The sequence below is a fragment of the Chenopodium quinoa genome, unplaced genomic scaffold (assembly GCF_001683475.1).
Source record: "Chenopodium quinoa cultivar QQ74 unplaced genomic scaffold, ASM168347v1, whole genome shotgun sequence".
NCBI classification, from domain to species: Eukaryota; Viridiplantae; Streptophyta; class Magnoliopsida; order Caryophyllales; family Amaranthaceae; genus Chenopodium; species Chenopodium quinoa.
The window spans coordinates 2,603,093-2,625,460 of NW_018742726.1; the positions used below are offsets into that span (position 1 = coordinate 2,603,093).

A 22,368-nucleotide genomic window follows, 5' to 3' on the forward strand; every position below is an offset into this window, starting at 1 on the left:
TAATTGCATTCAGTTTTTGTCATTGTGTAGTCACTTTTTTCTGAATTTACTTAGTCAGAATGCTTTAACTTTTGGTCATTGATACCGACATGATTGCACTCAAGATTTGTCATTGTCAACTAGCATAGTATACCTATTCCGTGGCTGAAAATTTGATTCATTCAGTTGGTGTGGTCGTCATTCAGATTTGTAACCACATATTCATTTGATATATTTGCTATATATAGTAAGCATGGCACATATCCACAACCACACCAATTCAAAAACTTACATTATTAATACAAGATATATTCCAGACCATCATCAAGTTCAAGTTCATATTCTTCAAATACTGAAGAATATGATCAACTCGTTGATGAACTCTTCACATACCAAGCCCCAACTTTCCTCATGCCCCAAACACAATCCCAACCCACTACAAAAACACCCAGAGGAGGTACGAATAGAAGAGATAAGGAAATGGGACATGCCAGGCTGTTTAATGATTATTTTTCCAATAATCCTGTGTACAACACCAACCAATTTAGAAGAAGATTTCGAATGCAACGACCTTTGTTTTTACGTATAATGAACAAGGTCGGTGAAGGTGATGTTTACTTCCAGCAGCGTAGGGATGCGACTGAAAGGTTAGGCTTATCACCTCTGCAAAAATGTTAGCCTACGGCTTGGCTGCAGACGTCGTGGATGAATACGTTCGAATCAGTCAGTCAACCGCTCGAGTTGCCCTTCAACGTTTTTGTGCCGGGATCATTGATCAGTTCAGAACCGAGTACCTGCGAAACCCTACAACTGATGATTTGGCCCGAATACTGCATCAAAATGAACTGCGTGGTTTTCTAGGCATGATAGGCAGGCTTGGAACGCGCAGTACGCCGGTAGAAACAAGAAAGCAACGCTAATATTGGAAGCCGTTGCGGATCAGGATTTATGGATATGGCATTCCTTCTTTGGTATTCCCGGATCTTGTTAATTATCTTAATGTGTTGTACCGTTCACGGGTGTTCGATGAGGTTCTGCATGGTCGAGCTCCTCCGGTAAATTTTACAGTTAACGACCATGAATACAACATGGCTTATTACTTAGCCGACGACATTTATCCGAAGTGGGCAACTTTTATTCAGGGTATCACACACCCTCAACTTCAGAAGGATAAAATGTTCGCTGACCACCAGGCTGCTGCTCGGAAGGACGTTGAAAAAGCTTTCGGTGTTTTGCAAGCTCGATTTGCAATAATACGAAAACTGTCACTGGCGTACGATGAGGACATACTGCGGGACATAATGAAAGCATGTATCTTTATGCACAACATGATTGTTGAAGATGAGCACCACAACTACACTCGAGCCGAAGTTCTAAGAAGCTTCTACGAAGAAGATCAACAAGAATTTACACCAGCATCAACGTCTACAACGCCACCGTTTGAATTCAACGTAGACCGACCTACCAACTTTGACTTTAACTCATTTCTACAATGAAAAGCTTCCCTCCGTGATAGAGAAATTCATCTATCTCTAAAAAGTGATTTAGTCGAACATATTTGGTTACAATACGGGCCAACTAATTAGGGAAAAATTAGCGCGACTTAAATAAGGCCAAGTACTATGGCCTACCTACTTTTTTGTACGCAGTCGGCCAAATGTAAACGGTTTCTAGTACTGTACCGCTTTTTAAAATAAATAAAAACATTTACGAAATTTTTAGCGTTTTGTTACAATCATTTCATCTAACGTACATAATTTAACGACAAATTTTACCGATAAAAAAGACACAAATAAAAAAAATAAGTTACACAAATTTAGATTGGTTTTTATTTTTTTGGAGTAATATTGTTAAAATATAAATAAAATTAATAAATAAAGAAGTGTTGTGTAGGAGAGAGAAAGTAATGGTAGGGTATTGAAAAAGTAAGAGAGAGAGTGGTGGGCAAGCATTATTTTTGCTCACCATTGGTAGAGAAATTGTGAAAAAAAATTGTCCATGGGCAAAGCTGATTTGTTGAGAGAAAAAGTGGGTAGAGAGATATTAGGCAAGCATTTTTTTTGCCCATCATTGAAAGTGGTCTCATGCAATTTCCAACCTAATAGCACATCTTTTTTCTATTTTAAAAAATTTAAACATTTTAGGTAGAACAAAATTTAAATGATTTAGAACTGTTCAAAAACAGCCCGCCTCACTGAACCGGCACATGAGTCCGAGTTTGGGCAGAATTTTCGGAGCCCGACTCGAAGTTGACCCAAAACTCTAAAAGCCCGCTAGTTTTGACCCAAAATAGCGGGCCAAGGCCCGGATAAGCCCGATCCGGCCCATGATCAGGTAAAAAATATTGCAATTTTAACCGTTGATATTCTTATTGAGATTACATGCGTGTCATTAATCTTCTACTTATGTTTTGAATTTTTTTTTTTCTTTCCTTTTTGGAGCCTTTTCACTTTTTGCGCTGCACCTCTTCCGGCGCTGCTTCTCTTCCATTGAAACATACTCTGAATTCTCCATTGAAGCAGCTTCTGAGCTATATCTCCTCCATAAAAGCAGATTTTTAAAGTAAGTTATCCTATTTCCCTTTGATTTTTAAATTATCGAATTTCACAATTTAGGGTTTGTCGTTGATTTGAAATTTCAGTATAATGAATTTAGGGTTTATGTTAGATAGATTATTGAGCTATTTGGTTATAATTACTGATCTTATGATAGTTTATAACGAGTGATTTTGTTGCTAGAATTTTGCTGTGTGCTCTTTCCAGTGATATCATAAAGTGAGAAGAATTTCATGTGATTTTTTCGAGCTTTATTTGTTGATTGAGTCAAAATTGTTGCTAACTTGTTTCAGCATTTTGTTTATAACTAATTGATGTTATGATGGAACTAGAAAAATGGACCTTTATTCGCTGAGTTGGGCGGCTACCGCTTGGGGATGGCCCTGGAAATTTTTTGGGAAGGAGAGTGGAAACTGAACCAATAAATGTTGATTGCTGCTGGATTTTTCGGGCAGTTTCGGGTTTCCTTCGAATTTGAATGAGGATGATTGGGATGAATATCTGTTTCTGTGTTTATTATTGGGAATTTGTTGATATTGATAGGATAAGTTGTTCTGTGAGAGATTCAAATTCCCAATTCGTAGTTTTGAGCCTTATGAAGCAAGTTGGTTTGTTGTGTTATGGATAAACTGGTGAGCATTAGGTAGCTAAGAACTTGTGGATAAGTTTTATACTTATGGCTACTGGGCCATGGTATATGATGGTAGGGTATTGGTATCGGAAGTTGGATGCTGGTATGGTATGTCAAGATTGTCAACCTTCACATTACAGTGCCCATCCTGCCAGCCATTGTTAATCTGTTGGTTTCGAAGCAATCCTGAACCTTTTGTTTATGCTCCCCACTCTCCCTAAGTCTTTGGTGGCTAGCAACACCATGAACCTTAAGCATTCATTACTTTGTCACTTTGTCCTCATTCTTGGGAAATGCTGGTGGCACTAGATTGCTCATTATAAAGCAGAATACTAGTCAAAGTCCAAGTGCCGAAAAGATGCTGGTGTCTATCTGCTATTTGCTTCTGAATGTGGGATTATTTAGCAGTTTGTTAAGCCAACCCAAGTTACCGAACCAAATTTTCTAATTTCACCTGCTTCTCGTCATGAGCTATTTACTGGTCCTTCCAAAACGCTTACGCTTTGACACCTAGTTAATCCTTAATGATGGAATAGTGTTATACTTTGAGGAATTCATGATATTGACGGTCTTGCTCTCTTGTACTTGTTCAATTTGTTGCAAGTCCAGCAAAGCAACAGGCTACAGGATTATTATGCCTAAAGTTAAAACTTTATGTGTTAGGTACATTCTTATCAAGTTACCATAAAATTTGGTTCTTTGAGATCCTTCGACTTTTTGACTTCGAATCTTTATTTTTGAGGTATTGTTAACTTGATATGCTCTGTAGGAGATGACCTTTTATTAGTTTTATATATACGAGTTCCATTTCAGCTTTTCATCTTTATGATAAATGGGCAGGATCTGATGGTTTGAAGAATTTACCCTTGATACAATATGCCATAAAGTTTGTGCCACTTTATCTTCTGATTGCAGAAAAGTTTCTGTTGTAGCTTGATGGCTGCCCTATCAACCTATCATCTTAATGCTTCTGAAGTAACACGAGCCATGAAGGCTACCTTTTCATAAATATACTAAACTTCAAGTTACATCAAAGCTTGAGTCCTTGGTGATGAATCAATTTGGAAATGGAATTCTATCATAGAGTAGTTAATATGTTAAGGCCATATATTATGAGGATCTAAGAACACTGAAGTGATGCTGGTTGTTTTGGTATTATTCCTTGGATAATTCCTCTTTCAGAAACATGTATGAAGACTTTGAGCACTGACCGACATACAATCTATTTGTAACCTTGTTTCAAGTGTACTTTTGCACTTAAACCACTAGGGTTATTATACTTATCTCCAGCCCAAATTCATCTTTTTTGTATCTGATTTTCATCCCTGTTTTAGTTTTGCATGTGTGTGTTGGGGTGTCTTTTTGATGTTGTTATTCTTGAAGCTATTTCAGATTTCTGTGATAGCTAATTGACTGCTCCTTTCTTTTGGGTAATCATCTTTTCTATTAATTTTGAAGTTTCAGTTCCTCACTTAAATTTGTAGTTCTTTTAGCTGTGCATTGCGTCTTTCAATAAGTTAATAACCATTTGCCCCAATTTTCCACAGGATTGCAGGACGCTGTTGACTGTGAAGCTAAAATGGCGGTAAGCACTTTGGTGATGGTGTTATATGCAAAGATCAATCTTATATACATAGGTCTTTTATTATGCAGTTTTTAGTAGCAAGTTCAGAGTGTAATTTGTCAGTGGTTACAAGTGCATAGCTGATTGTTATCTGATTTAATTGATGTATGATGGTATTGTCTTGATTTTTATGTATGCCAGCATGTGAAAATGTTTTCATGATTGTGAATGACATTTGCATGCCACTGTCATTTTGCAGGATCATAACATGACATTTGCATGCCACTGTAATGCTGGTTCATTGTGATTAGCACTCAACATATATGGGATTTACTATTTTTTCTACTTAATAACTTCATTCTTTTGTCATGTTATGATGGTTATGTGATGTCTTGGTCTTAAATCATCTGCTAATGAATTTTAAACCCTTGATTTTGCTTGTCATATCAGAAATCAGGCTGTTATGTAATCCCTCTGTAAAGTACATTTAAATGCGTTTTTTTCCTTGGTCGTAGCCCTTGTAAACCCTTTGTTGTCCTGCTGTCATATAACAAAACCATTATTGTAACCGATGTCTTCGCATGCATGAAAGTTTTATTGCTAGCAAAAATGGGGAAAGAGGTACTTATGTAATGTTGATTTGTATGATACCCTGTGTACTGTAGATGCTGCTCATTTAGGTTGCGTTAGCCCCTGAATTTTGGGGGGGGGGGGGGGGCGCATTTATTCATTTGCAGTGTGTATATTCAGTTGTAAGTTTTGTGGATTTTTACCACATTTTCGCATATTTTTCTCTTCTGATTTACCAGTCTTTGAAGCCTTTTTTTTTATTTGTGCAGACTGTCCCAGTTAACCCAAAACCTTTCTTGAACAATCTGACTGGAAAGCCAGTCATTGTGAAGCTGAAGTGGGGAATGGAGTACAAAGGTAACTTGTTTGTTCATCACCTATATATATGCTCATGAGTCCAACATTATTAATAGGTTTTAAGCCAAAAGAATAGATAAGAGGGGATGATATCTTAATTTCTTTGGTAGTTGCAGTTTCATATTTGTTTTGATGTTTTTTTTATTTGCTTGAGAATTCTGTAAGACAATGTTTGTCCTATGCAATCTTGCAGGCTATCTTGTGTCAGTTGATGGGTACATGAACCTACAGGTACATACTTGCCTGTTCTGCAATGATACATCTTCTTTAGAATTAATTAATGTTCTAATCCGTGTTCTATTATTGACTTTCATAATTGCTGATCTTTTTTTTATTGATAACTTGGTTGCAGCTGGCGAACACAGAAGAGTATATTGAAGGCCAGAAGACCGGAGATCTTGGAGAGATTCTTATCAGGTTATTAAAGCTAGACTTCTGTTCAAATATAATATCTCAGTTTGGTTTTTGTTTCTGGATCTCTTTTAAAAAAATTCTGTGTGCAACATTGCAACTGTTAAGTTGTGGTTTAATCTGTCAACTCTATTTCTTAGAATATTGGTGAAGTGGTGTCACTTTAAAGTTTGAAATTCATGTTCAGACCCTAACTGTAAACACTTGAAGTTTATGTCTGATTTCCTGTCAAAAAAAGAAGTGTATGTCTGATTTAAAAAGAAATCATTTTTTAGCTGATATTCTTAATTCTGATGCAATGAAAATCTCTAAGGAAACAAACTTAAGTTTCCTTTGTTTGGCTTCTTGCTAGGAAAGATAAGAGACAATAAACTAAGAAAATGGAGGGAAGGAGAGGAGGAAGGTGAATGATTGGGAAAATAATGTGGTGTCATGTCATTCTTTTGTTTGAAAAGTTTGATCTTTTACATTCTTTGGAAAACTATTATTGGTATAGGAAAATTATTTTCAAAAGGAGAAAAATGGTAAATCTAGATATCTTGGAAAATTATTTTTGCGTTTATCTTTTTGAAAATGTCATTATTGCATTATTGCCTAAGACTAACACTAGAATTGTGCTGTGTTTTTTCTTTTTATTTGTTTAGATGCAATAACGTACTGTATCTCCGTGGAGTTCCTGAGGACGAGGAGATAGAGGATGCTGACAGAGATTGAAGAAGAATAACCTTTTTGCTCACGATGCAGCTGATACAATGTTATGCAAAAACTCAGTGAAGATTGAGTAATATTAAAGCTCATGTGAGATGGTTATTGTTAGGCGTAACTGTTGAATTTTCTGGTGTGATGCAATTGATGTAAAAGATTAACTTTTTATGAAATTAGAAATTTCTTATTTTGATCATTGCAAAATTATGTTTAATTGCAACAGTTGAAAATAGAATGAGGGTTCTGTCAATTTACTGGACAGTCTAATTGTAGGGATCAACCGAAGGGGGCAGGGGATTTTGGGAATACGATTTTCTTAATATATTTTCAAAAATACTCATCTCATTCCAATTAGTTGGTTTAATAATCGAAGAGAATCCTATACATGAGAAGTTGAGAACATTTGTGATTATTAAGCATATTTGAAATTGAATGGGGTCAGAGGAGCAAGATCAAGACCGAAGAAATAGACTGAGGATATCTGCGGAGCATAACATGGGTTTACCAAGTGTACAATCAACAAACACACAGAAATGTCAGCCATAGCTAGTTATACTACAACAGCAACGACAAAGCCTTAGTCCCTACATTTAGGTCGGCTGCTATGACTAGCCATTCAGTACCAAAAAAACAAGCTCGTATGTTGCAAAAACCAAAAAGGTGAGGGAACATCCTGAGACTAGCTAGAACTTAAGACGTCAAAGAACAAACCAAAGCTTATCGTCGACAATGAGCTTTGCACATATTTATGCAGTCATAGAAGCAAAATCCACCACAGTGAAGTGGACAATCAAGCTTCATTCCTTTGCACCTTCCTCCTCCCATGCATTGTGCAAATTCTCCCAACTTAAAGTTTCCACGACCATATCTTTGCTTTTCATGTCGCTTTCTCCCTCCTCGTCCCCCTCCACTACATCGGCCCCACTTCCATGACCCTGCACCACCACCTCCCCAACCCCATCCTCCTCCCCCACCTCTACCACCACCGCCACCGCCGCCGCCACCACCCCCTCCTCCCCATCCCCATGCAAACCCACCTCCACCTCCCCCACCTCCACCACTGCCTCCCCCTCCGCCACTGCCACCACCACCTCCACCTCCATTCTGCCGTTTCTTGTCCCCTAAGGTAACTTTAGTATAATCGGAAGTAGTATTATCATTTGGTAGGTTAACAATCAAGGCGGTCGCATTATTGGCTTGAGTTGTGGATGCATTAACACTTTGGTTGCTACTACATAGGCCAAACAAGGCCATAGAGAATAGAAAAATGAGGGTTAAGCTTCTTACTATCTCCATGATAACTTCTTAGTGTAATTCACTGCCAAATTATGCAGAAGCTATGCAGTATATATAGTATGTATTATAATACGTAACGCTTACATGTTACGGTTACTCGACATCCTTATCCTACACTCATTCCCACTCCTCAATAGAGAGAGAGAGAGAGAGAGAGAGAGAGAGAGAGAGAGAGAGAGAGAGAGAGAGAGAGAGAGAGAGAGAGAGAGAGAGAGAGCGGTAGATTGCATTGCACTCGTGAATAAACTACATACAAGTGGGCAGACAAAGACACAAAGTACTCATAGAGTCATAGGTCGTTGGTTCGTTACCATAATAAGAACATATAGTATTAGTAACAAGTAGAATGGACCGATTAGTTACAACTACAAGTATAAGCCAGTTTGTGGGAACAAATCAACTATATGAGTGCGTTGTCCTTGGAAAATTCAATTGCTAATAATGAATGACGTCAAGAAGTTGTTGGCTCACTTTGAGGTTGTTTTTTACCTTCATGTTTATCGGATAGCTAATTGAGTAGCAGATTATATTGCAGCTTTAAGCTATCAAATTGCAGATTATCTAAACATTGACCTCTATGTAGATGCCAAAATTTCTTATTTGATTTCATTACATAAGTTAGGGTACAATCTTAAGAGAAGACTTACCTAATTCTGTATCTTTCCTTCAAAAAAAAAACCAACAACTATATGAGCGGTCAGTATTATGGGTTGCTAAAATCGCGATATATTGGAGTGGGATGAATGTTTCAAAATTGATTTTACTCATGTATATATCTTATTTGGGGAATAATGCAAAGAAATTATCGATTTAATGACATTCTAGCTAGTATATATACATATAATACGGTATGTAGTACCAATGCAACATTAGATCGATATTGTCATTATTTAACATCTATTCAACATTTTATCGAGCATTAGGACATTGTAAATTAGTAGTATAATATTGACATATTGTTATGGTGTTATTGTAACTATATAGCACTTTTATAGCAATTCGTAGGGTATGCGCTATTCACTTTGTATGGTGTTCTATGAAAAAAAAGAAAAAACAAAAAAAACACTTCCTTTATCGAATTAGATTTTTGTCGACAAAATCCAAGTACCATTTTGATGATTTATGCCTTTTTTTTAACTGTGATGAATTAGTGCTTTATTTATGCCATCATTTTTTGTCTTTTTAAATGCTAGAATACGATTACATACTTCTATATTATGTACTCCGTAGCACGTTATTTGCAGTTTTGTCAAGCCCCCCCGAAAAATAATCATTCTAAAGGGTAACCACAAGCACAAGTTTTTTCATTGTCTTCTTATCTTGAAAAATGAAAACATATATCTTTATTACATGATATTTGGTCTTTTAAATTGTAAGAGCATGCAATATGAAACAGAGTCTAACTTCCATTGAATAATTTCATTGGATCATCTACTAACGCCAGATATTATCAATTTTTAAACGGTTTATATATTTAAAATTTACATTAATTATACAAGATGATCACGTGTGTTCATATTTCAAACCTATCTCAAAGAGTGAATAAAAACTATTCCCTTTTAAGGATCGTTTGTAAATTTCTTGCTTTTTTACATATTAAATTTAACAAGTGAATAAATTAAGCCAATGATTCAATTTTCATAAATTTGTAGCTTTTCATTTTCACTTTTCTTTCTTTGTTCCATCTATTGTAAACGTTTCCTTATCCATGTTAGCTGACCCTAAATCATTCTTAAAATTAAGACGTTGCACATCATCTCTAGCTTAGTTTAAATAACATCACTCTTATATCAAATCATGTTATGAATAATTATATACGAAGTACTCCGTAATAAGTTGAAAACTTTACAATATATTCTTGTTAAATGCCGCAAGACTTTAAAACCGTATGATTGTATGAACAAAATGTTGCATGCCTGACCTTACCAACATAATTATATTCACAAAAGCTTGGTACAAGATGATTACATAAAGTTATTGGTGAGATATCAAACAAATCCCAAAAGGTGGACCAAACTAACATTATTCATCTTCAACTCGAAGCTTGTACTTGCTCTTAAATTATGTATGTAATGGGTTTGAGCATGACGTGTTAGGTTATTAACTGAAATAACTTTGCTTCTATTATGAGAAATTCCAGCCCATGCACGCATGTTTACAAAGAACATGGTCCATGCATGCAAATTCATGATTTCATAATAAAAACTTATATAATAAGTACATTTTATATAATAATAATGCATGTTTACTTTTATAATTGTACTAGATTAAACCCAATGCAATGCATGGTTCTTAAATAATTATAATGACAATAAATTTTATCAAAAAAAAAAAAATGATATGAAATGTTATGAATAGGCTCATATTAAAAAGTATAAAATATAGAGAAGGTATTGGGTGCGGACGTCTGCAGGCAAATTCGGTGCAGGAGGCTTGTCATATATATTTTACTTGTTGGCTGATATGTTTCAATTCATGTGTTGGCTGATATGTTTCATTTGTTGGCTGATATGGTTTTTGTGTTGGCTAATATATTCCTTTTATTTGTTGGCTGATATGTTTTTTTTTTCCCTTTTGTTGGCTGATATCAGACATCATTTGGCTTATATATTTCTTCAGTTGGCTAATATATTTATTTTGTTGGTTGATATGTATATTTTAATTGTTGGCTTATATGTTTCATTTGTTGGCTGATATGTTTATTTTGTTGACTTACTTGTTGCTTTTGTTTGCTAATTTCATCTTTTTGTTGGCTGATATGCTTCATTTGTTAGCTGATATGTTTCTTCGGTTAACTGATAAGTACCTTTTGTTGGCTGATATATTCCTCTTGTTGGCTAATGTATTCCTCTTGTTCGCTGATATGTATCTTTTGTTGGCTGATACGTTTTTATTAATGTCTGATATGTCCCTAATGTTGACTAATATCAGACATCAATTGGCTGATATATTCATTTTAATGACTGATATGCGTCATTTATTGGCTAAAATAATTAACAACATACAATATACTTTCATTTCCTTCTCTATCCTCTTGGCTGATATGCTCTTTAACAACAAAAAAAAATAAAGTACGAAGTATAACTGTATAAGCTATCACAAAAACATATCAGCTAAGGGTGCTAATCGAGCGAGTCGATCACGAGCTGACACTACTAGAAATAGGCCAATTTCTGTCGGAAAAGTCAGAAATTCCGACGGATTTTTATTTCGTTGGAAATCCGTCGGAAACTTTCGACGGAATATAAGTCCGTCGGAATATATGGGCTTTCCGACGGAATATTCCGTCGGAAAAGTAAATTTCCGACGAAATTTAATACCTTTTTCGACGGAATTACGGCTTAAAAAAAAACCCTTAAAAAACCCGGAACCCTACTTTCCCCATCCCCTTTCATTTCTCTTTTCTCTCTCCTCTCTTCCGCCTATCTTCTCTTTCTCTCTCCTCTCCTCTTTCCTATTCTCTTCCTCTCCTCCTTCATTCTCTTCCTCTCGGATCTCCACTCCTCCTTTATTCTCTTCCTCTTTGATCTCCTCTTTTCTTCTCTTTCTCTCTCCTGTCCTCTTCTCTCTCGCCTCTCTTATTCTCTTTCTCTCTCCTCTCCTCTTCTACAGCGCACTATCAACAACAACAATCAACATCAACCGCAACAACAACCATCAACAAAAACCGCATCAACCGCAACAACGACAACAAAGCCAACAACCACCGCCGCCAGCCACCTGTTTCAAGGTTTTTGTTTTTGTAGATCTTGTAATTTAGGTTTGAGTGTAGATCTAGTTAAATTTGTATGTAATTGTAATGTTAGTTTATAAAATGTATTAGACAATTATGTATTTATATATTTCTTTTGATTTTCGTTGTTTAATTTTCGGTTTTTTGAATTTTTTTTTTTGATGAAATTCTGATTAATTTGTAGATCTATTTGTTTTGATTTTTTTGTGTGGTATTTTTTTATTATGTTGTGTTAATTTTCGTATGTTTGGGGTTAATTTTCGGTTTTGTGGGATTGATTTTCCTTATTTTTGGGGTTTGGTGTGGGTGGGGTTGTGGTGGTGTCGGTAGTGTGGGTTTATTGTCGGCGGTGTTAAATTTTGTAAGTTTGGGGGTGGTTTCGGTTTGGTGTGGGTGGGGTTGTGGTGGTGTCGGTGGTGTTGGGGTGGGCTGCTGTTGGGGTGGTTTCAGGTTGTGGCGGTGTCGGTGGTGTTGTGGTTATAGAGGGTATGTGTGGTGGTGGGTGGTTTGTGTTCCAGGTTTTTTGTGGGCAGGGGGTGGGCTGGTGGTGGGGGTGGTGAGTGGGGCTGTTTTTTTTTTTATTAACATTTTCGACGGAAATTTCCGTTGGAAGGAAGCAGATTCCAACGGAATATTTCGTCGGAAAATTGCGACGGACTCTTGATTAAAGTCTAAAACAGCCCGACAGAAATAAATCCGTCGGAAATTCCGTCGGAAAACGGTCTTTCGACGGAAATTCCGTCGGAAAAGGTCGAATTCCCTACAAAGGGTTTTGCGACTGACTGATTCTGACGGAATTCCGTCAGAAGACCGTTTTCCGACGGATTTTCAGGTGTTTCCGACGGATTTTTTCCGTCGGAATCAAGCTTATTTCTTGTAGTGTGATGGGTGCTCGACTCGACTAGAAAACTTTTTACATGTGCTCGCTAAAGTTTTGAGCCAATAAAACCTACTCGACTCGTGCTCGTTAAAGTTTCAAGTCGAGTCAAGTAGCTCACGATCTGCTCGTTAAAGTTTTGGCCCTTCTAAAATTATAGGCTTTTTTTTTTTTTTTTTTTTTTTTTTTTTTTTTGTTGTCACTTGATATAGTTTTCTTTTTTTATTATTTATTAATTATTGAAGATTTACTCTTTCTTTTTTGATAATATTAATTAACTCTTATTAAGTGTCAAATTTGTTTAAACATGGTAACTTTGTTTGTAAATTCTATATTAATAAAATATATTATCGAGTTTCTCACGAGCTTATCGAGTCGAGTTAGGGCTTGCTCAACTCGTGCTTGTTAACATCTCGAGTCAAGTCAAATTCGAATCAAGCCAACTCGAATCGAGTTTTAACCGAGTCGAGTTTGAGTTGTTCGTGAGCTGCTCAACTCGATTAGCATCCCTAATATCAGCCATTCACTTCACCACTTTCTCTCTCCTCCCCTTCAATGGAGGGTTCACCAAAAACCCACTCACCAATCCTCATGCCACCCCACCCTACCGATCCCACCGTCGACCGAACCAAGCGCACCCACCGTCCACCACAACACTAGATGAACCCACCAACCACCGACACCGCGCCATTATTAGGACCTCAAATTGTAAGTTTTTTTTTTTTTTTCGATTTAGGGTTATTTATTTGTTTTGATTTTGGGGATTTCATTTTTTCGTAGTATTATTTGGGGATTTTGAGGATGTAGATCTGGATTGTGGTTCAATGTGTTTGATTTTGCAGATGGTGGAAGGATGGAGGCCTTTGCCGCCACCGCTCCTACTGCTGCTAACTTCTCCGCCGCACAAACTGTTGGGTGCGGACGTCCGCCCACCCAAGGCTTGTGTAAAATATATATGAAAGAAAATAATTAAATATGTAATAGTTATAATGGGCAATTTGATATTTAAAAGTTTATTTTAGATTTTGTACAAAATCTAAACAAATTCATATTATATGTGGTTGGCTACACCGTGTGGCCAGCCATCATGGGTTTTTCAATTCGTTAGTGTTATAAGGGCTACTCAATCAGTGTTATAAGGGCTATTCAATCAGTGTTACCAGGGTTACTCGTTCAATTTACAAGGTTTACTCAGTCAGTGTTATAGGGATTACTTTGTTTTTTTTTTCAAGCGATCACATTGTGTGGCCAGCCGCACACAACACGTGCTGCAAAGTTAAAGTCATAATTTAGATACAAACCTTATTTTTATGCATTTGATCGTTTTTTTAGTAAGTAATTTTGAAGGGAAAACTTTTTATATTATATTGTCAAGTAGGGCTGTACACAGTTTGGTCTGAACCATAATCAAACCGGACCAAACCGCATTTTAGCGGTTTGGTCTAGTTTACGGTTTATAAAAATATTGTTTGGTTTAAGATTTTTTTGTAAATACGGTTTATGGTTTGGTTTGGTTTTTCAAAAATTATAAACCAAATCAAATCGTAAACTAGTAAACCGTATTTTAATATTTATATAACTAGATGGAAGCCCGTGCATCTTATTCAAAAATCTCATGAAAAGATTATTTTCTTAATCTAACCCTATAATTTTTTTATTATCTTGCTTGTTAGAAAATGGATAATTTGTTTTATTTTTATGCAACTTATAATGCGACCTTAATTTACTAATATTAGTTATATGAAAATTATAAGTATGATAGATATTAGAATAAAATCATAATCCTGTTTGTATTTTTTTAACCACTGATTCGTTTGTATAACGAAAACACGTTGTTCCACTATACATATACAGTTATAGAATCACTATTTTTCTTTCACAAACAATAACTTAGACCACCATTGTTCTTTTACTCCGTATCAATTTATACAATGAAAAATTAATAAAGTAAACACAAAACTACGGGGTTAAAATAAAGACGGTGGGAGTAATAATAGTAAAAGATATGACTTCTTAAATTTTTAAATAGTTAAATGAAATATATATATACTACCAAGAGTGTTGAATTACTAAAATTAATCTTTATAATGAAATTTCATTACATATGTCCTTAATAATAGAGTTATATGTATACACTACTACAATGATTTTTACAATAATAATATAGATATTCTACCATAAACTATAATACACAAAAAATCAAAATTATCAGAGACGACATTTCTTACAATTTTTAATTTTTTTTCCCTGCTATTGTAATAGTTGACTTAAGGCCTGTTCTGATTACTCAACTGAGCTGAGCTAAACTGATGAAGCTGAACTGAACTGAATATTTTATGAGAGATGGAAATTGGGAACTGAAATGAACTGAATTGAAAATAAGCTGAAGAGAACAGGCCCTTACTTACTTTACCAATCCACACATTTCTCTTTTGGATTTATAAGTGCTAGAAGAAATTTCTTTCAGTTGGCGCATGGACATAATCCCTTGAAATACAGATAATTAATATTAAGATATAATTAAATTGTTTAACAAAATTTAATACGATAAGTAACATAATTAGATGAATAACAATCAATTTATTTTGTTTACCATTGAAAGCCTTGATATACTTACATTAGTTCCAATATTTTTTGTTGATCAACGAATCAGACCTGAAAAAAATTCACACCATGAAAATGTGTAGATAAATAATATTCACATGTTTGTGTTTTTTGTATAGTATATAAATATATTGTCTATTTACAATTGAAAAAAAAAATCAAAATTATATTTTTGAGAGGATGTATACAAATCTTTAATATCATCCTACCTTATATATTTGTGGAGTAGCAAATAAATCTCTTATAAAAATTTTTTATCTAATCGTAAAATGGGTTTCTAGATAAGATAAAAATTGTACATTATTGTTTTTTTTTTTTTTTTTTTGAAGAATATGGATAAAAACTGAACGTTATTGTTATTTTTTTTTTTTTGAAGAATATTGATTTTTTTTTCTTAAAAAAATTGAAGAATATTAGATAATTATTAATAATTTATATTTCTTTTAAAATGTTTTTGTTTTAAAAAATTAAAATAAAATTGATTGAACGTTTTCTTAAAAACAAAATGAACATATATTTTTCTTTTTCAAATATTTAATTTTAAAGTGTTTGTATATAATAATTGTATAATTTATAGTGTTTTTTAATTTAAATCCTAATATCAAAAGATCATCTTTTAAAAAAAGATAATTTTTAGTTTTAAACTAATTTAAATCTTAATAACACCTACGTGGCAAAAAATTTAAATTTCATCCGTCACTTTTGCTTATGTGACGAGTGAATTTTTTAATTCTAAAATAAAATACAAATCTAACTTTTAATTGGTCGAAATAATACCTGCTTATGTGGCGTGTCAAATGCTCCCGAAAAATGCCTATTTTATTTATATTACTAGATGGAAACCCGTGCGATGCACGGTTTTTTAATCTATTTTTAATTATTTGATTTATTGTATTTAATAATTTCAGATAAAATTACAAAAGTTTAATATATATTTTTTTAACTATAATTTACAATATATTTACTAAATATAAATAAATTATAAATATGATATTTTTTCCATTATATAAAATCTTTAATGTGAAATGATAAATTTTTAATAATTTAAATCCTAAATCATTATTCACTTTACCATATCTTTTATTTCGATAGAATCACCAACCTTGTCCACAACCAACATACTACATCAATGGATAAAAATGTTAGCCAAACTGAAACTGATATAAATTAAATCTTTATATTTATATAAAAATAAACCAATAAATTTAAAATTATTGCGATATAAAATCAAATCTATGCATTGGAATTTTTTCATCATCTCTAAAAACAACCAAAGCCATCCATATATTAAGGATACAACATCTAATCGTATGCCATTACATAAAAAATAATTGTTAAGTATCCTAAATAAATACAATGTAACTAATAATAACAAATATAAATTTAAACATAAGATTTTAAAAATTACCCAGACATTCATGACCTAAACTAACACAAAATTACTAACACGAAATTCGCTTGATGGGGTATTGTATTGATACGAAAATTTATTTGTGTCGTATGATGTGTTAGATATGCATGTACAAAAAACATTTAGTGAATAAAACATAAACATATAATCGTTGAGTTTCCCAAATTAATACAGTATAAGTAAAAATAAGAAATACTAATTTAAACATAGGATTATAAAAATTAAGCTAAAAATTACCCGACCATTGATGACCAAAATTTAACACAAAATTACTAACACAAAATTCGCTTGATGGAGTTTTTTATTGATACGAAATTTTGTTTGTGTCGTATGATGTGTCAATTTATAATGGTAGGTATCACAAATTTTAATTTAATTATAATTAACGAACCATTTTTATTTTTTATCATAAATACTATCAAAATTTATCTTATTTGATAGGTTTCAAACTTTATTATAAGCGTTTATCATTTAAATATTTTTTAGTATATTTTTTTTGGATTTCTTATATTGGTAGTATTGATTAATAAATTTATTTTTCCTATATTTTTACTTTATTTTTTCATTTAAATAATTTAATTCGTGGATTATAATCTACGTGGCATTAGAATTGTAGATATATCAAATCTAATTCGTTACTTTTATCCAGGTGGTGATGCATGGTTTTTTTTCATACATAAATATCAAGAAAAGATATTTTCCTATAGACTCTAAGTAGTATATATATATATATACGGGGAGGTTCCGCTGAAAACTAAAAACAAGCAATCTTAGCCATTGAATGTTCACTAGATAATCTGATGGTGTGAAACAACCCATAGGTCACTATATACAAAAATAAGGTAATTATATCAAGTTATATTAATTTTGATAACATTTACACCGAGGTCACTATATATACAAATAAGGTAACTATATCAATTTTTACAATATTTACTTAGAGGTCACTATATACAAAAATAGGGTAACTATTTCAATTTTAACCACATTTACATAAAGGTCACCATATACAAAAATAAGGTAACTATATCAATTTTTACAACTTTTACATTAAGGTCGCTGTATACAAAAATAAGGTAACTCTATCGACTAAGTTTTTGACACCATTTACGTAAAGGTCACTATATACAAAAATAAAGGTCACTATATATAAAAATAAGGTAACTACATCGATTTTGACAACATTTACATAGAGATTGTTATATACAAAAATAAGGTGACTGAAATAAAACTTACAAAATTTCCGTGATACTAAGGTCATTATATACGAAAATAAGGTAACTATATATAAACTTAGGGTAATTATATCAATTTGACGCCATTTACCCAGAGGTCACTAAAAATAAAAATAAAGGGTATTAAAAAAGTCTATGTAGGATTCGAACCTACATCCCGTGATTACACGGTGCTCGACCAATTGAGCTAATAGGCTTTCAACATGCCAAAAACATAGATGCTTACAACCAAAACATTTGTCTTATCAGATAACGCATGACGACATGGTACTTCCTGCAAAGACGGACCACATTTATGAAAAATTACAAATATTAATCCAATAAACATGAAATTGAAAACAGAAAACCAACATCATAGCTAATCAAAATACAGTAAGATTGGGAATTTTGAAAATTTAACAAACAAAGGTAAAAATTGAGCTGCAAAAAACAATTAAAACTAACCTTGACAACAGATTCTGGACTGATTTTGGGCCAGAAGAGTCAATCGCCATAAACTTGGCATTAATAAATTTTTGAGGCTATTATTATTTTTAACATGCAGCCATAAATCATAAATCGCACAGGAATCACTGATATAGCATCAGAAATCACAATTATAATTCTTGTTAAACTAACATTCTACAAAAGATTGCTCCCCAATTCATAGATTATCCTAGCTATTGATTGGCACCACATTCAGATTCGATCTTCTTTGAATTCATTAGCTCAATTCTTTTCACTCATTTCCTAAAACATTTAAAAATTATATGCTGGATTAAAAAGACGAATGTCACTTAGTGTAATGTAATTACAAGCAAAATCTCAAGACTTACCCTCTGTTTTTGCAGAGTTCCAATACTTAAATACAAGCCACTTCCAATGTTCAATTTCAATTGTTGGCAGGCAAGCACGTTCTGCATCTGTCAAAGATTTTTTTATTAGTAAAATGACCGGCCTTCAATCTTTCTTTTAAATGCCTATAAAGTGCACTGCATTGATCTTTATCACTTTGGAAATGTGTGCGGCCTGTGCGCCTTCACTCGATTCATACTTTGCCCGTAAAAAAAAATCAAGGAAACTGAAATAAAACATATACATTAAAAAAAAAAAAAAAAAAAAAGACTTGTGTCTGACCACCTTCAACAAAAATATCAATTGCAAACTCCAAAAAACAGTTATTACACTAGATAGCATAAGCATTAAGCTGAACTTCCAGTATAACAATGCAGACATAACATCCAAATAAACAAGATCAAAGCAATTACCTTTGCTAGCAATTTAGCAACCATTTTGAGAATCAAGGAGAAAGCTGGTTGGTAACTTGGTATGTATAGGGTGTAGAACCTAACCTACTAACAACAATCTGATTGATGATAGAAGCCAGAGAGTCTCAAGGAAGCTACATGAATTAGAAGGGGCTAATGCTAATCTATAGAGTTGCTTACTATTTTTTTGAGAAGGTTTATAATAAAAATGTCAGGCTTTATTTGCACTAATAACGAATCACTCATCATGAGAACATAATGAATGAATTACACTTGCAGACTTAAACTATAGCTTTAATAAACAATGGATTACAAGATTTGCGGTACTAGTAAACTTGTAGACTTCAAAAAAATAACCGGTTTATTATCAATTACTTACTTTTGCTAAAATCAACATAAGCCATAGACTGTAATTTGCTAAAATCAACTATTTCATGTTTGCACCATTAGTCACTCCAACTATGCAAGTCCAAATAACATTCACCATAAATTATATGGAAGAAAAACAACAATTCGTCTTTGGCCTCCCCACCAAGTAAATACAGAAAAGATTATTAACATTCACCATGAAAAAGCTATTGAGATCGAATAATAATAATAAAAATAATTTGATGATTAAAATTAGTAAATTCTGCCACTCAAAGCATACTGACAGTAGCTTTCCACACACTAGTTCAAACACTAGGCTCTACCTAAGAACTCCACCAAACACCAAACTCTAGAAATAAATTAGTGGCTAAAAGATAGAAATTGAAAAGCAGTGGCTCTATTTTGATATATTTTGAAATTGTAAGACCATATCATCTAATTTAGCATTAGCTGCAGAAATAATTGTAGATTCAGAAACATTAACAACCAGCTAATATTGACTAATTATATGCAGATCAGAACATACTATTACTATTTAATACATGCAGCTAGAAATCGCATTTACAGAAAGCTTTATCGGACGCCCACACAACAGCCACCAATTACTCCACCAATTCGCCACCAAAGCTCGACTCCAACATCAGCAATTCAACCTCCAACAATCAACAGTTCAGCCAATTAGAAAATACAAAATTAAATGAAAATACAATTGCATTCAAAACCGGAATAAAGTCGAGCAAAAATTACAAATAAAATACAATTGAAGTTCAAGAATGCCAAACGAAGAAATTAAGTTGAATTATAACATAATTACACTCATATGAAACTCGATTAAGAATGAAATAGCTCAAATAAAGTAAAGAGTAGAATTTCGAGCAAAAAATTACACATAAAAACCTAATTTCTAAGATCAAGCAAAATCAAATAGGAAATCGAACAAAATTGAACAAAATCGAACACGAAATCGCAAAATCAAACAAAATTGTCGAAAAAAACTTAGCACAAAAAATCTAACACAACTGAACAAATTAAGCCGTAAAAATCGAACAAAAGTGAAAACTAAAGCCGAAAAATCGAACTATAACTGAAGAAATTAAACCGAAAAATTAAAATAGTTAAATAAATTGAACATATACATTTAAACAATCGAAGAAATTGATGATGAAATTGATAAACTTACCAATTTGATGATAGAATTTCCATCCAAAACATGAAAGAGAGAGAAAGAATTGCTTGAAATTTTAGAGAGAGAAGATGCGTGAAGGAGGAAGAAGTGAGTGTATGTCTAATACACGAAATTGATCTCCTCCGTCAGATTAGAATTAATGGTCTAGATCACTTGTTTTTAGTTTTCAATCAGACTTGTTTTCACGTGATCCATTCCCTATATATATATAGATTTATTTTACTATTTAATAATTTTAGACGGAAAAAACACGTAATAATTTAATTAGAGTGTTATTGCCTATTACAAAAGTATAATTTTTTTTAATGTAATTTATTATGCGACTTTATTTATTGTTGTTTTGTATTTTATTCATTGTTGTTAGTTATATGAAAACTAAATTTAATAATATGAATAAATTATAAATATGATATCTTCCGAAAAAAAATTATAAATATGATATTTTATTGATTACATATTAGGTTAAAATTTTTAATGTGAAAAGATATTTATTTTTCTTTTCATTTTTTGAATAATTTAAATCCTAAATCAATATTAGTTGTTTTTTAAAAAATAAAAATAATTAAAACATGCATACTATCTATCTTCTATTTCAATAGAATCACCCACTTCGGTCACACCCATATCTCTTCCATCTAATAAAAGTGGATAAATAAAACATGTTAGCAAAAAAAAAATTATATAAATTTAACAGTTACAGTCTTATAAAATAAATCAATATATTTACCAGAAAGTGAAAAATTGTTGTGAAATTGATCTAAAAATTGTAATTGTACAAAATCAAATCTATGCATTGGAATTTTTTCATCATCCCTAATTGCCCGAACAATAGTATTTTAGAAAATTGAATCATTATTTTGTTGTCACTGACAATGCGTGCAATATTGCTTCTTATTTGTAACGAATGAAAAATATTTAATTGAGTAAACTTTTCTTTCAATTAATTTTGGACGAATTGTACAAAGTTGACTTTAATTGAGGTATGAACGTAATCAAAATTAAGTTAATTTGATGACTTGATTAAGCTACCTAAATCACAAAAAATTTATTCTAATCATATAATTAATTAATATAAACTACAAAGGTTTATAATTTTTTTTTAATAAATATAAACAATTTATAAAGATATAATACCTTCTCATCCAATAGGACCATCAGGCGAGAAAATCATACTTTCATTTTCCAATCATTTTTGCTCGAATCTAATTATCTGATTAAATCAAATCTGCGTGTAAAAACAAAATTCAGTAAACAAAACATAAACATTTAATTGTTAAGTATTCCAATTTAACACAATGTAAGCAATAATCACAAATATACATTTAAACATAGATTTTAAAAATTAAGTTAAGAATTACTCAGCCATTGATGACTAAAACTGACACAAAATTCGCTTGATTTGGTTTTGTATTGATACGAAATTTTGTTGGTGTTGTAGGATGCGTTAATTTATAATGGTATGCATCACAATTTTTAATTTATTTATTATTAAGGAATAATTTTTATTTCTTATCATAAGCACTATCAAGATTTATCTTAGATATATAAATCCTATATCTAAAGATGATTTTTTAAAAATAACTTTTAGTTTTTTAAATAAATTAAATCCTAATAAATCACTATTCGTTGTTCTAACTA

The 22,368-nt window shown here is 32.6% G+C and overlaps 3 protein-coding genes across 5 annotated transcripts; 2 read left to right on the forward strand and 1 right to left on the reverse strand.

The window, feature by feature from the left end:
- The first annotated feature begins 650 nt into the window (after positions 1-650).
- Positions 651-4,173, forward strand: LOC110723364. Its single transcript, XM_021902714.1, has 5 exons — positions 651-853; positions 923-1,430; positions 3,078-3,138; positions 3,242-3,273; positions 4,081-4,173. Exons 1-5 carry the CDS (start codon positions 651-653, stop codon positions 4,171-4,173), a joined length of 897 nt encoding a protein of 298 aa, XP_021758406.1.
- On the forward strand, positions 2,382-6,968 carry LOC110723323 (probable small nuclear ribonucleoprotein F). 3 transcript variants are annotated; one of them, XM_021902674.1, is made up of 7 exons: positions 2,393-2,541; positions 4,549-4,595; positions 4,713-4,750; positions 5,569-5,656; positions 5,850-5,887; positions 6,009-6,073; positions 6,712-6,968. In XM_021902674.1, exons 3-7 carry the CDS (start codon positions 4,745-4,747, stop codon positions 6,779-6,781), a joined length of 267 nt encoding a protein of 88 aa, XP_021758366.1. In that variant the 5' UTR covers positions 2,393-2,541; positions 4,549-4,595; positions 4,713-4,744; the 3' UTR covers positions 6,782-6,968. The 3 variants fall into 3 exon arrangements, with proteins under 3 accessions (XP_021758364.1, XP_021758366.1, XP_021758365.1); XM_021902673.1 differs by having other exon boundaries at positions 4,558-4,595; XM_021902672.1 differs by lacking the exon at positions 4,549-4,595 and having other exon boundaries at positions 2,382-2,541.
- A 3-nt stretch (positions 6,969-6,971) lies between these two features.
- Positions 6,972-8,172, reverse strand: LOC110723322 (putative glycine-rich cell wall structural protein 1). Its single transcript, XM_021902671.1, has one exon. The coding sequence runs from the start codon at positions 8,066-8,068 to the stop codon at positions 7,490-7,492; it is 579 nt and encodes a 192-aa protein (XP_021758363.1). The 5' UTR covers positions 8,069-8,172; the 3' UTR covers positions 6,972-7,489.
- Positions 8,173-22,368: the final 14,196 nt, after the last annotated feature.

Coding starts and splice junctions, on each gene's coding strand:
- LOC110723364 (XM_021902714.1), top strand. CDS start 651: ATGTTAGCCTACGGCTTGGCTGCAGACGTCGTGGATGAATACGTTCGA. Junction 854..922: donor TTTCTAGGCATGATAGGCAG/GCTTGGAACGCG, acceptor GTTGCGGATCAG/GATTTATGGATATGGCATTC. Junction 1,431..3,077: donor CGCCACCGTTTGAATTCAAC/GTAGACCGACCT, acceptor TGATATTGATAG/GATAAGTTGTTCTGTGAGAG.
- LOC110723323 (XM_021902672.1), top strand. Junction 5,888..6,008: donor ATGGGTACATGAACCTACAG/GTACATACTTGC, acceptor ACTTGGTTGCAG/CTGGCGAACACAGAAGAGTA. Junction 6,074..6,711: donor CTTGGAGAGATTCTTATCAG/GTTATTAAAGCT, acceptor TTATTTGTTTAG/ATGCAATAACGTACTGTATC.
- LOC110723322 (XM_021902671.1), bottom strand. CDS start 8,068: ATGGAGATAGTAAGAAGCTTAACCCTCATTTTTCTATTCTCTATGGCC.